Source organism: Heliconius melpomene, chromosome 11 (genome assembly GCF_056956725.1).
Source record: "Heliconius melpomene rosina isolate 202511_hmr_F chromosome 11, ASM5695672v1, whole genome shotgun sequence".
Taxonomy (NCBI): domain Eukaryota; kingdom Metazoa; phylum Arthropoda; class Insecta; order Lepidoptera; family Nymphalidae; genus Heliconius; species Heliconius melpomene.
In genome coordinates this window covers 3,019,905-3,034,717 of record NC_140399.1, presented here as the reverse complement: position 1 = coordinate 3,034,717, position 14,813 = coordinate 3,019,905, and the positions used below count along the sequence as shown (strand labels likewise).

General features: G+C 34.3%; 2 protein-coding genes across 2 annotated transcripts; one reads left to right on the top strand and one right to left on the bottom strand.

The window, feature by feature from the left end:
* Positions 1–2,042: 2,042 nt before the first annotated feature.
* LOC146534353 (circadian clock-controlled protein daywake-like) lies at positions 2,043–12,844 on the top strand. The gene is made up of 5 exons (XM_085193134.1): positions 2,043–2,227; positions 5,282–5,373; positions 8,397–8,545; positions 10,412–10,545; positions 11,804–12,844. Exons 1-5 carry the CDS (start codon positions 2,173–2,175, stop codon positions 12,100–12,102), a joined length of 729 nt encoding a protein of 242 aa, XP_085049260.1. The 5' UTR covers positions 2,043–2,172; the 3' UTR covers positions 12,103–12,844.
* LOC146534354 (uncharacterized) lies at positions 5,124–6,767 on the bottom strand. The gene is made up of 2 exons (XM_085193132.1): positions 6,611–6,767; positions 5,124–6,435 (listed from the first exon to the last, which is right to left on the bottom strand). The coding sequence occupies exons 1-2, from the start codon at positions 6,659–6,661 to the stop codon at positions 5,557–5,559; spliced, it is 930 nt and encodes a 309-aa protein (XP_085049258.1). The 5' UTR covers positions 6,662–6,767; the 3' UTR covers positions 5,124–5,556.
* Positions 12,845–14,813: the final 1,969 nt, after the last annotated feature.

The window sequence follows — 14,813 nt, the reverse complement described above, 5'->3', positions numbered from 1 at the left end:
TAACATTTCCGCGTTTTCCTTAGTCGGCGTATAGCAATATGGCAATAGTAGAGAAGTTCTCGCCTAATGATATTATGATGGATGACTATGTTTGAGGCCAGTCGTGATGCAGGCACAAGTGTGTGACGACAACGACAGCTTGTGGGTTCGATCTTGATTTATAGGAATGATTGTATTCTAATTATTTGTATTTTCTCTGGTTAACGAATCGCGGCGTTGAGTTTTGTCACCCAATATTAGATGTCTCTAAAATTAGACGAAAAGTGAGAAACGAAGAGATCTCTACCTACCCTACTATGGAGAAAAATAATTATATGTTTAAAACTCGAGCAGACTTTTAAAGTATAACATGGTATTATTTCATGCAATAGGTATTCAGGGACTATACTAAAACAAAAAAATTATAAAAAAAAAATATTCAAATCATCTTTTTATACATAAACTAGCGACCCTATTGCGGCTTCGCCCGCTTTTACTACTGGATTATTCATATAATGTATGTTTGCAAAGCACTTAAGATAATGTGAAAATTAATTAAACCCTAATGCAACCCGCATTTTCGTAGTTTCAATAAGGATTTTCCAATTGTTTTACACAGCAAGGATTTTTTAGTAGGTACCGTAATTTTAAATCTGTGCTACTAATCTTTTCAAGTACTTATTAAAATATATTTAAATTACTATTTTTAGATACTTAAATGACATTAAATAATACATTCAACTCGAATTATCCAATACGTGCAAACGCATCTAAATCTTCGTTGCTATAAAGGCAGGCGGGTTTTTTTTTTCGAGCTTGTGGTTAATGCTGAAGAGGGTATTCTGTCCCTGATGAAAAGCAAGCACTACGTGGCTGCCTGTGACGAAAATTAAATAGAATGCATCGGCCGGGAATTGAACCCGGGCTGCCCGCATGGCAGGCGAACATTCTACCACTGAACCACCGATGCGTGTAAGGCAGGCGGGCGCGGCGGACTCGCTTGTATAAGCATAACGTCGCGAGGCGCGTTTCGCAGCAAAGATTTTTTGATATTGTAACAACTTCTAAAGTACTTATGAAAATGAAAAACAGAAAAGACAGTTTTGATCTACATTAAATGGCCAACGTAACTAATATACTTATTTATATGCTGAGAGTAAGGGATAAGTAAAACTTGACTCGATACGGTTGAAGTGTGAACGGCGTGATGTGTCAATAATTAAATTCGTTTTTGTCTAAAACTATTCGCAATTTCGAAATAGTTTAAAAAGCAAATTTTATCTTCGTTTAACGTAGAAATTTAATAAAGTATTTTAAAGGATAAGGATTAATACCATTATGGAAAAACATCCCTCACATTAAAAAATATATTGAAATTACTATTTTTAGACAGAAATATGATCACTACACGTTATTCTTAAAAGATACGAATATGCCACCGCGGACTTTTTTGTAGATCTTATTAAGAGGAACAATACTCCAGTACATTTTTTTCATGTAGTACTTACCATTAAAGCAGCGCATGCGCCAAAGTGTCTCAGCGGGTAGGACTTTATACACATTTATCGTATTTATGTTAATTTACATAAGAATGTACAAATAATAAACTATATATAAACCTTCCCTGAGAAATACTCGACCTAATGGTGAAAACTGCATCTAAATCCGTTGGGTGGTTTAGAAGAAGAGTTAGAAAGTTCAGACAGACACAAAAAGCGACTTTGTTTTATAAGATATAGGATTGTAATAACCGCCATATTAAGTTGTTGTAGTTGTTCCAAACAAAACAAAACTGCTTCTAGCGTTATTCAAATATTATAAAACATTTTTTTATTATACACAATATTTCATAAAACCCACAAACGCCATCGTAAATGCATAATTTAACGCTAAAAGCACAAATTAATATTGCAACAAAAACGTGATCTGGTCACGTGTTTGACTTGGATTCCGTTTCAGGATAGACCTGAACAGCAGGAGCCAAGTCCAAGAGAGTGTTATCCCGCTCTTTTATACTAAAACTTGGTGAAGAGACGAAGAAAGCGTTATTTTCATTAGGTTTGTGTTGAGACATTCACATGTCCTTAGCGTTGGTGGTGGTTGCGCAGGCGCAGTGCCGGTCGACACCGCGACTCGGCCGGGTGAAACGATAGCTGTAGTGAATACGAATATATATTTATTTATAGTTGTATTATGTTCGCCACTACTGTGCTTCTATTGGCACTGCAATATGCAGTTGCTGAAATTCGTAAGTATTTAATTATAATATTTATTAATTAGAATTAGTATAGGTTTAAAGTTATGGAAAATTTGAGGGATTTTCTTAAAATTTACATAAAAAATAATTTGATATCTGTTTGCATTGGGTAATAAAATTAATCGATGAGGTTATATTTTTTGTTTATTATTCATCATTTATTATTATTACACAGTTTTCTATATTTTTCACTTCTAATATAATTAACAACTATAATTATTACAATTTCTTTCGACAATTTTATAATATCTATAAATATTTAAGCAGCATTTTGAAAATAACGGTTTCTGTTATACATTTTTGTACTTTACTTATCTAAAGTGAAGTAAATGAATGAAAGGCAATGTTTAGATTTCTTGCAAGTCGCTAGTGCAAGTCTACTTTTACTGCTGTAATACATTCTTTAAGCTTGTTAGATTGATCAATTAAGAAAATTTTAAGCAATTCCTGTCTGCTTGTGCTTACACTATAATTATATGTGAATAGCCTACATAAGAAAAAGATATTAATATAAATTTCTTATTTATGAACACGCTGTATCATGCACACAGCAGGGGGTAGGCTGTGCGAACGTAGTGTTAAGACACTCCGTTCTCCATTTTCCATGAATTCTGGAGTCATTGCGTGTTAAGCGGCGGAACTCAACGCATTGCTATGAACTGAATATACCGAACTATTTTTTATTTATTATTATTAAAAAAAATCAGCTTCACGATGTACCCCGCATACTTCACAGTCGTCAGAGGGAATCTCCTGAGCTTAGATCCTCCGTTACACACCGTTACACTCCGTTTTAAGCTGAACTTTTCGAATTTAGTGGCGAAATTCAACATCAGATATTTGCCTTGTAGCTGGAGCGAAGAAAACATTAATAAATATTAATTAATTCCCTCGAGTGTGGATCGAACCCGAAGCCCTGAAGCTATTTCTTATATTGGGTATACCATTAATAGTGGTTTATAGTTGCACCCATATGCTTCTTATTTATGGAAGGTAGGCTCGTATATTATATAGTCAAAGTAAATTATATCATAATATTATTTTTCATCTAATATGATCTAATAGAAGTAATCAATCATTAATCTAATAAGTGAATTATGCAAGTTTAACTTTCTCATAACCAGTTTCTTTAGATGCTATCTTCTGTTTACGTTATTTTTTTAATAGTTATTTATCGCTGTATACCGCAATACCAAGGTAGATTAAGGGAACCTGGGAACCTAGTAAGACACTTCGTTCCCATTTAACACACTTCTTTGTCCCATTTACTGCCGAATCGCTTGGATTCGCGGATTCCGTGTTGAGTGGCGAAACACAACACCACGCCTTGCTTCAACGTTCACGTTATTATAATGATATATATATATTTTTCGCATCTTAATACGGGTCGAGGTTACGAGGCCTTCATATTTCATAATATTTACAAAAACTAAAATGATTGCTATAGATTATCGACAAGTGGAATGTTGTCACGGTGTTGCGGAACCGCCATTTATCTATTGTAGTGTTCCAGAAACATGAAGGAAAGTCAATTTGATATATGCTTTTGCATATATTATTACTGCAATCTTAAAAAAATGTTTATTTACATCTTAATATTATTAATCCTTATAATGAGCTTACTGTAGATTCTAAATAAAAGTGGCGATAAGATGTACTCTTGACGTACTCCGGAGCTGGGATGGAAATTGTTTGACGTATGTTCACTATGGAACAGCTACTCTTTGTTTTTAATTAGTAATTCTGAAGTGAACTATATCAAGTTAATAACTAAAAGAATATAAACTAGTTTATAGCAGGTCTTACAGGTAAAATTATATAATGAAACTAGTTTTCAATACAGGTTTCTTTTTCATAGAAAATGAAGAAAACGCTTCAATAGCATCAGTCATTTTATAAGTAAACCATTCTGCCTGAAATAATAATGAATACATTAAGCTACAATACGAAGTTGTAGGTTCGATTTGCACTCGGGGTAATGACTAATGCGGTGAGTTGTGCTACTTAGCAAGCATTGTCTTGAAATTGAAATTGAGGAAAGGAGTGTTTTAGCACTAGGTCTTCTCTACCCCTGTTACATGCGGGATACAGAGTGGAATTATTAAATAAATAGAAGATCTGTTTTTCGCGAGACTTCGCTTACTCAAATTTAGTGTCAAGACACTTCGTTTTCCCCTTTCCGCTCTAATTTGAGACGATCGTGTATTGAAAGCGACTTTAAGCAGTGCTTTCTATGACCATGAAAATCATTCATTCTCCCGAGCCGAATCGAACATACAAACACTGAGTTTACAGTCACTACGATGACCCCAAATTCATATACTTATAGCTTTTTATATTGTAAATAGATACTTAAAATATAAATATATTATACAAAATAATAAATATGACATTATATTTATTACTGAGCCGGAATATTAATAGAAATCGGAACTACCCGCGCGTAACGTTTTCCTGCACTGTGCGCTCTAGCTAAAGAAAATCGATACTCTGTTATACTATACCAAGGTTATCGATATCACAATGTTAATAACATGTAATATTAACCGTTAACCGTTATGGCGCAGGGGCACTGGGGTGTGACTGTAACGTTGGTTGTAGGTTCGATTCCCAATCGAGGAAATAAATTATTATTAATGAATATTGTAATTATTTCGCTTTGGCACCAAGGCAAAAGCTCGGGCTTGGGTTCCGCCACTCAACACGCAATGTCTCGAATAATTCGGTGGAAAATGGAGAACGGGAGTTAACACCAACTTCCCGCTGCCTATCCTACTGTGTAAGGGATACTGCGTGAAGTTAACTTAATTTTAATGAATCGTTGCTTTCATGAACAACTGTCAAGGCTATTGAATTACCGAAATTGAGAGTATCATTAAAAATACAATTTGTATAAATATATATTTTAATGTTATAGGATCATCATGTTATGATTTCTTAGTTAGGCGTCTTGGCTCGCTTTTTCTTGTGGATTTCGTCTTTAGTATGTAATAATGTTTTGTTTTAAATAAAAAATAATAATAAAGAAAACCTTTTTTTTTTCAGCCCCGTATATTAAAATATGTCAGCGAAATGATCCAAATGTTGACAAGTGCATCATAAACTCCATAGAAGAACTCCGACCAAAGATGAAAAAGGTATTTTTTTTATTTTACTTTAAAAAAAACCGATTTATATTAAATTAAACTGTTATCAATTATGAATAACACTCGTAGTTCTTACCCCAAAGGGTCGTAATTTAAGGAGAATTCTGTTACATCTAGTATCTTCGATATTTATGTTGTTAGAGGTTTAGTTACATTTCGAGGGATTGATGATATTTAAGGCGTAGAAGGATCTTGAGCTGTATCTGGTACTGGAGGTGATGCTGGATCTGCAGGAGTGGGTGGAATTGGAGGTGCAGATGTATCAGGTGTGGCTGGCGCTTGAGGTGTAGATGGATCAGGTGTGGCTGGTGCTTGAGGTGTTGATGGATCTTGTGGTACTGGTGGTACATCTGGTGTAGACGGTGTCTGAGGTACCGATGGGTTTTGAGGTGCTGAAGGTACCTCAGGAGTTGAAGGAGGAGCAGACTGCTTAGGTGAACTTGGTTGTTGAGATGCTGGTTGTTGGGATCCAGGTGAATTCTTAGGGTTATTTGAAGCGTTAGCTGTGGCATCAGATGTAGATTGCGAAGCATCTTCTACTAGAATATCTTGAGTCTTGTCTGGTGATTTATTGTTTGGTGAACCATCTTCATCGAATTCTGCGATCAAATCAGTATTCGTGGCTGCTGAAGATGCAGCGCTTGCAGCTGCTGTTCCTTTGTCTCCCTGAACAGCTGACTTACTAGCACTAGCAGCAGAGGTTTTATCTTCTAACACTACTAAGGTGCCATCTTTTCCTGGACTTTTGTCGTCCTTGCCGGGCTTGTCTGCCGTATCAGATTTCGATCCTTTAATGTCTATTACAATATTAGTTTTAGTTACCGCATTTCGTGTTCCAGACGTTGGGTTTTTATTAAAACTATCACATCTTTGGCATTTATTTTTTTGGCATTTGAAACATTGAGAGTTGCCGGACTGGGAATATGGGTAAGGCACAAACTGCACAGGATCCACTTGAGATGGATATCTGATGGTCACGTTTGTACGTTGTGGAATTTTCACTTCCAATACGGTACTTCGTCCTTTACAAGTACGACCCTGTGCAAAACCATTCTGAAATGTAAAAAAAATATTAATTATAAATATTAAATAATACATTTTACGATGAACGTCGAATTAAATTGAAATTGAATTTATTTATTTTTTTCTTGATTATTTACTATATTATTAGTATTTTTGCATAAATTTACTGAATAAATCTTTAAAAAATAATTAAGTAACAAATTACCTGCAATACCAGCGCGATCGCAACCAGTACGATAATATTGAAGACTCCCATATTGGACTGACGTTCCCAGAAATTGTTGCACAAGCCTTATATACAGAATACACAGATATAAATAGCTTAGTCCTTTGTCATAGAAACTGATTCATTCGTCAATAATATTTTATCAAAAACTCTTAGAGCACGTATTTTTTTAACTTACGAACATTATGTTATCATGGCAGGTGTAAATTAAGCGGTAATAGCATACTTAAGAACTGTTACGTGTTAAATGAGATAATTATTAAAAAGTTTTGTTTTTTTTTCCTTGCCTACACCATCCCATTGTTGGGCAAAGGCTTCCCTCCACTTCTTCCATTCTGGTCTATTTCGCGCTTTTGAGCATCAGTTAGGCCTATAATGGTCCAGCTCGTCTCGCCATCTCCGTTTTGGTCTGCCAATTCTTCTTATCTATTATATTTTTTTTAGTTTCAACTGAAAATTATATTATAATAGTATAATTATATTTTTTATTCATATTTAAAAAAAACAAGCAAAAACCATTTTTCTTTTTCAAGAGAATCGAAATGGTTAAGAATCAATAGAATGTTGTGATAAAGCACGCCCATCAATAAATACAACAGCACTAACGTCGTAATTACAGTACAAGTTTGTATTATATTTCAGTAATAAAAGTATTTTTAAATGTTATATAAAAATTACGTCTAAGTTAGTTAATTATAATTGTTGTAATAAACTATTTATGTTTTACAAGAATTAGATTATAATAGATTTTTTTTCTAATGCAGGGACGAGTAAACGTGATAGATTGTGGGTTCGATTTCCACTCGAGGGAATAAAAAATTTAATATTTTCATTCCTTCTCCCTGGTGTCGACACAAATAGCGGCGTTGAGTTTCACCACTCAAAAGCAATGCCTTCAGAATTCAGCGAAAAGTGACGAGCGGAGTTTCCTAAACTAGGCTCCCTACCACCACTTCTATAAAAACTTATAATCAGTATTATTAACCTTATTAACGCAAAAAATAACATTAATTGTTTTTAATTAAATTTTAAGACCGAATTATAATTGAGTCTTTATTTGTTTAAATTAAATGTTTTAAGCAAATTGGAAAGTATGTCAGTGTCGGGTGCTGTCGTAACTCGAGTACGCCAATATGACAAGTGCAAAGGTAAAGAAGTTGTGCATTTGTTTACTGTATGCAAATAATGGGCTTGTTTATTATGCATATTAAATATGAATATATATTTATATTTATTTATATTCATAAAATAAAATTTCTAACGCAAGAACTCAGTGCCTCAACAATTCGGAGGAAAGTAGAGATCTTTATAGGGAAGAGAGTGTCTTAACACTAAAAAAAATTCAATTGCTCTTTCTAAAATATTCTTATTTTATATTTATATTGTCGTTCTGGTTACTTATGTGTTACTAGGTATCACCCGCGATTCCGCTTGTCTTTAGTTTGTCCGTCTACTTCCATTTACTTTCCATTTTCCCTGAAATTATTATCCAAATTTATACCACTTTTTAACCATGTTAAAAAAAATTTGGTGGTGGTACTCATACATCATGCTGACCATAAGTTGGTACTGATCTTTAAATTCTACATCAGATATTTCGGAGATACAACTTATTACTTCCTTAAAAATACCATAAGAATTATCAAATCTAATGAATAGACAGTAATTTGACAGATTTTATTCTAACAATAATTATAAACGATGTCTATAAAGACACAGACATTACATAACAGAAAGTTAACTAGTATATTTTTATTTATTACAGGGTATACCAGAGCTCGACGTGCCTGGGATTGAACCTCTAAGCTTAGGTCAAATAGGGCTCGCACGAGGTCCACAAGGTGCCAAGTTGACTGCAGTTGTGAATGACGTTAAAGTGCGAGGACCTAGTGATTTTATTATAGAAGAGTTGAAGTAAGTTCTTTAATCTTTTTGTTTTTTTTTAATATAATAATCAGAATTATTAAATATATGTTTTTAAAGTATATAGAATTTTACAAGATCGAAAATACGTTCAATATGTAAATCCATACCTATATTATAAATTCGAAAGTAACTCTGTCTGTCTGTCTGTCTTTTACGCCATCAGGGCCAAACCGCTAATTTAATTGTGATAAAATACTGATATAGAGATACTTGAGGGTCTCGGGATGAACATAGGGTACTTTTTTTTTCTCATATTTGTAATATTTTCGATATATACCAATATATTAAAATACTTATTAATTTGACATGCAATTTGTTCCGCTATGTTAATAATAACAGTCGTTGCTAAGCAACGATTTGCAAAGATTGTTGTTAGAAAACGTCACCCAAAATGAGTTTGCTTAACGCATCTCTCTATTGAAAACTGAAAATAATTTCATAAATATAAATATTCTTATAGTTCAAGCGGGCGTAGCCGCGTTCGGGTCCACTCGTATGAAATAAAATATAGATAATTACAATTTTGCCTTCTCGAAAATTTGAGTAAATAAATGTTTTAAATTAATTTAATTTAAATTCGTTCTAACTCTACTTTCCGCACTTTGCCTGTCACGAAAATTAAAGAGGTCAAGTTTTCATTTGACCTACGATAGAGTCCTGTGTTATTTAAAAATACTTTTTTGTTGGCATCATACGTTTATATAGGAAATAGTAGTGAGGGCAGAGGCACCTAGTGTCCAGCAATTCCGTTCTCTACTTATGCTCCAATTCAATTTGTGTCAAATGGCGAAACTGAACGCAGTTTTGTCTTACCACGTAAGAAAATTGAAAATTTCTTTCCCCCTAGGGACGTTTGAACCCAGAATAATCACGTTTAGAGTTTCCTACGTCACCAAGATGGCTTTATTTAACAATAATAATCTATTTAGAGATAGAAAGAGAAGATAAGAAATACTTTAATATATATAAGCATTCTTCTTCTTCTTCTTCGTGTCAATGAATGGAGAATGCATATCACATTTTGCCAGTATTTAGCCACGTCGACTGCGGCATCTGTTGCTTCCATCAGATCGTCATGTGAGCAGGTGAATGGACATTTCGGGCAGGAGAGTAAGTGTGCCATCGTTTGTGGATCGGCGCCACAGTCACAGGGTGACCCATCCCTCAGTTCGTACCCCCATCTCACGAGAAGCTCTTTGCATCGGCCAACCTGGCTCCGTAAACGATTAAGTGACTTCCATGTTGGCCACTGCAAGTTGTAACCTGCGGGTAGGCACTCTTTGGGGGGAACAAAGCCTGAAGGTGGCGAGTAGATTGTCTGCCATAACCGTATCCTAGCGCGACTCGGAATGCAATCTAGAGCTTTGGTAGCTTGAATAAAACTGTGGCGACTTTTCAAGCGGGCACGAGGTGCGGTGTAGCCAAAGAGTGGGTGCCGAGGGTCTTTTTCCTGACGCATTTTTTCGACAGAACATGCCACCTCACGTCGAACCTTAGGAGGCGCTATTCCGGCCAGAGGGTAGACCTTGTTTAATGGTGTGGGCTTAAGGCAACCAGTAATTATTCGACAAGTCTCATTTAATGCTATGTCCACCTCCTTTGCATGAGCGGAACGGTGCCAAACTGGACACGCATATTCACCCGCAGAGAAAGATAGAGCAAGGCCTGTTGTACGAAGTACGTGCGGAGATGCCCCCCAATGTGTTCTCGTTAGCCGACGGAGCAGATTATTTCTTGCACATACTTTTTGTTTGGTATATAAGCATTGAGTACATATCTTATTTAGGATTGGAAAATAATTATTTGACAAATACATTAAATTAATGTTAACGACTTTTTATTGCTTAATTTCAGATCAGACCTAGATAAAAACAGGTTTGACTTTAAACTATTGCTACCGAGACTCGATTTCGCCGGCAAGTACAAAATGGATATCCAAGTGTTGCTATTGCGGCTACAAGGACGAGGGAACATTACTGGATCGTTTAGTTAGTATTGTATTTTGTATTTATGTTTGTATGTATGTATATATATGCATTTTATTATTTTTGAAGAAATAATCTGGTAGTAAACTATTCTCCAATTTCTATTTATTATTGAGACAATTTAAGCAACAACTGGTTTAAATTTATTTTTTGCTTCAAAGAAGGGTGAGGTAGAAGGAATCTCGGTATTGTTAAGACACTTTTCTTTCATTAAGACACCTTCATTCTCATTTTTCAAATTCAAAATATTCTTTATGCAAATAGACTATTATAAGTACTTTTGAATCATAGAATAAACATATAAACAAAAAAGCTACTTCCATTCATAAATTCCATAAATATGGAAGTACTTTCTGCTTCTTGAGAGGTGTAGAAGCCCAACGGTGTACCGACACTAGAGAGTTAAGAAAACAAAATATTAATTATTTCATTTCCTCGAGTGGATTTCGAACCCAGAACCTGTCGTGTCTACTGCCACGACAGCCTGCTTAACCTATAGATAAAAATATTTTAACTCGTTTAGTTAAGTTTAACTAAAACATGTAAAGTAAGAACATGTAGGCCTTTTAACCTACTTGCACGACGCACCTCGTAACAGCAAAAACGTAAAGTTACTGCGTAATAGTCGATTAACAAACACACATCTTGTCATAATCTGAAATTATTGTTATCGATTTCTCGAACATTATTTACATATTACATTATATAATACATCGTTAGATATTAGAATTTGTATCGGGAGCGTGTGTGGTCACGGCTTCGATTTTAATAATGGTTTTCCCTTTTTTTCAAGTTTCACGCTTTATCCCGCATCTATGCGGGTAAGCAGAGATAACCCAGTGTTACGACACTTCGTTTACCGCTTTCGTAAGCGTGAGAATGTACGCGCGATCGTGGGTTCAACGACCATTACGTTAATTGATTTTTTTTTAATTTTTCTTCGCTCTGGTAACGAGGCAAAGCGCGGCGTTGAGTTTCGCTACTCGCAAGGGGAACGTACGCGTTCTGTCTATCTTGTTAAGTGCGGAGATAGCGAGCAGCTCAGCGTATGATATTTGAGGGTTCGATCCTCTCCCAGACCAATGAATTGTTTTCATTACACATTGCAGTGTTTTTAAAGAACATATTTTGAATTCGGACGGAGAGTGGAGAACGGAGTGTTTTGACAAAAAGTCTCTTTGTTACGTACGAGGGATAAAGCAAAATAATTTAATTTTTAAAAAAAATAAATTTTTAAATTTGTTTTTTTTCTGTATTACAGAGGATTACGCCTGCAACGTCACAATGAGAGGACACAAAGAGAAGAGAGGAGACGACGAGTACCTCAACTTCGAACCTATGAAAGTAAAACTACGTGTTGGCGAATCCTCCATATACTTGACCAACCTCTTCGATGGAGATCCAGTTCTTGGGCCTGCCACCAACAGAGTTATCAACGAGAACTCCCAAGTTTTCATTCAAGAAATAAGTCCTGTATTAGAGAAGAGTTTAGCTGATCTCTTCACGGAGATGGCTAATAAGATAACATCTAAGTTTACTTATAAGGAGTTATTTCCCTAATTAGATTTGGAGAATGTTTAAAAATGTGATATTATAATTTAGTTTTGGTAGATTGGTGTGTCGTTCAAGAAAAGTTAATTTAAAAGAACACGTTTTAAATCATTAATTTAGTTTATTTGTAAGTTTATTGTTTCATCTTTACATCATCATCATCATCATCAGTCATAGCTAGCTTTATTGTTACTTTCGTAGTGGTTCCAGAACTGAAGAGATTTTACCGTGTTTTAATGTATTCATTGTAAAAATATTTTAAGTAGTTTAAAATTTAATTTTGATATATAAATACTAAATAGTATATGTTATATACATACACGAGCGCTATGCAGTACCTACAATAACATATTTTAAACGTGTTTAAATGTTTTTAGAAATTTCCATTTTACCAGCTTCACGCTGTATCCCGCACATACCAGGATAAACAGAGGGAACCTAATGTTAAGACACTATAGTCTTGAAATACGAATATTTTAGAACAATTTAAATCTTAATTTGCTCTTAAATAAAAAAATAATAATAAAAATATATTATTTATTATAAACAATGAATATATGTATGTATTTATATGCAATATTAATAGTTATTTTTATTATAATATTTTTTTATAAGATTTCATCTAAATATAAGTGAAATTCGTTACTTTAAGTGTTAAGGAGGTAACACTAGACTGTATATACTATAAGTGGACCACCACTCTTATAATATTTTTGTATTTTATTTGTTATATAATACACGAGTTTAAAATGTATAACAATTATTTTAATTATATAAATCTTTTTTTTTTCCCTTTGGATATGAACTTGCAACCACCAGGTTATCCCGGTCACCAAACTTAATCTGGGGAACTGTATAGAAAACAGAAGTATTTTTTTATTCTGGTTTTTGTACTAAAAATTAAACTATTCTAAAATTTTACTACCTGAAGGCCTAAAATATTTTTTTATAGAATATACTCTACCACTCTATGTTTTGTTAGATATAAATATGCTTAATAAAGTTTATCTTCAAGATTAAGTTAAATGATTTGTTTTTGTTCAAAATAGAGGCAGTCAGAGGCCATCATGGCGTAGTCGCACAAGCTTGCGACTGTAAACGTGACGGTTGTGGGCTCGATTCCCACTTGGAAAATGAAATATTTAATATAAATTACAAGATGAGATGACTTTCGCCACTCTATGGAGCACAATGCCTTAAAAAACTTAAAAAGAATCAAAGAAATCCTGACACAGTTCAGTCCAGATCCAGGTTCCCTCTGCCTACCCTGCTGCGCGGTATACAGCGTGAAGCTAAAACAATAATATTTAATATCTCTATCATTTTAAAAATAAAGAAATAAAAATTCCATAAAAAAAATGAAAATGATATATTTGTTTTTTTAAAGAAACAATAAGGGGTTACAAGTTAAGACACTTAACAAGAAAAGAACGAATTTGAAGGCACTGAAGAAAGTAATGTCCTGGCACTAAGTTCTTTTTACTTACTTCCTACGTAGGTTTTTGTAAAAAAAGGCAGTTCATAAGATGCCATCTATATTTACATATAGGTACTAAGTGCTATTTGCGTCGTATGTACGCTACGCCATCTACTATGTAAGTATATAGATATTTAGTAAATTTGTATATAACCTCCTGCTTCTAAATTCCCCCTCGAGGAAGTGAAATATTTTTGTGTATCCCACAAATAGCAGGGTAGGTAGAAGGAACCTAGGAACCTAGTTTTAAGACATTCCATTCGCATTAAGACACTTTCGTTACGTACTTTCAATGTGTAGAGGCATTTTCATTCTTGTTAACAGATCGAAGGAAAATAAAATAATAAATATATTATAAAAAAAATATTAAATATTTTTATTTCCTCGCTAGTAACGAGACACAGCGCGGCGTTGAGTTCCGCCACTCAATACGCAACGCCTCCAAAATTCAAAGGAAGAGGGGAACGGAGTGTCTCAACACTAGGTGCCTATACTGCTGTACACACGATACAGAGTGAGCTAAAAAAAAATTTGCTTATTGAGCCACATCCACATCCTCAAAACCTTATAATTTTATTAACTTAACCCAGGAAATTACTTATTTGAAGCCAAATGACAGAGGAACTATAATAAGTAGGATATTGCGTAAAATACAGATGTTCACGCTGATTTACAACCGTGACACCAATAATGCTATATATTTACGTCTATTAAGTGCTTATTAGGTTGAGTTAATAATCACAAATCTAATATAGTTTGTGGTTTTCTAAGGAAAATATCTCGTATTTCGTAATAAATCTAAGAAAGATCATAATTTTTAAATTAATTTTTGTTATTTAATGTATGAATTACGTCTGTAGCATTGACATCTGAGCCTGAATTGTAGGGTAGACGGAGCCTTTTAGATCCTAGTGTTAAGACACTCCGTTCCCATTATGACACTTCTGTCAGCGCTTTGTCTCTTCGTCAGAGCGAGGAAATAAAAATATTAAATATTACATTTCCCCAAGTGTGAATCGAACCTACAAACTCTCGCGTTAACAGTCGCATGTTTGGGCCTCTGCGCCACGGCTGACCTCATTTTTTTAGTAAGCTCTTCCTACCAATACCCAAAGTGAGTTTAAAATGAATTCTTTTTAATTTAGCCAACTGACTATATCTATATATATAAAAGGACTTGTCCTCACTGACTGAGGTAAGACGCACGCCCAGCCGTAACCGCTGTGCGTAGAAACGTGAAATT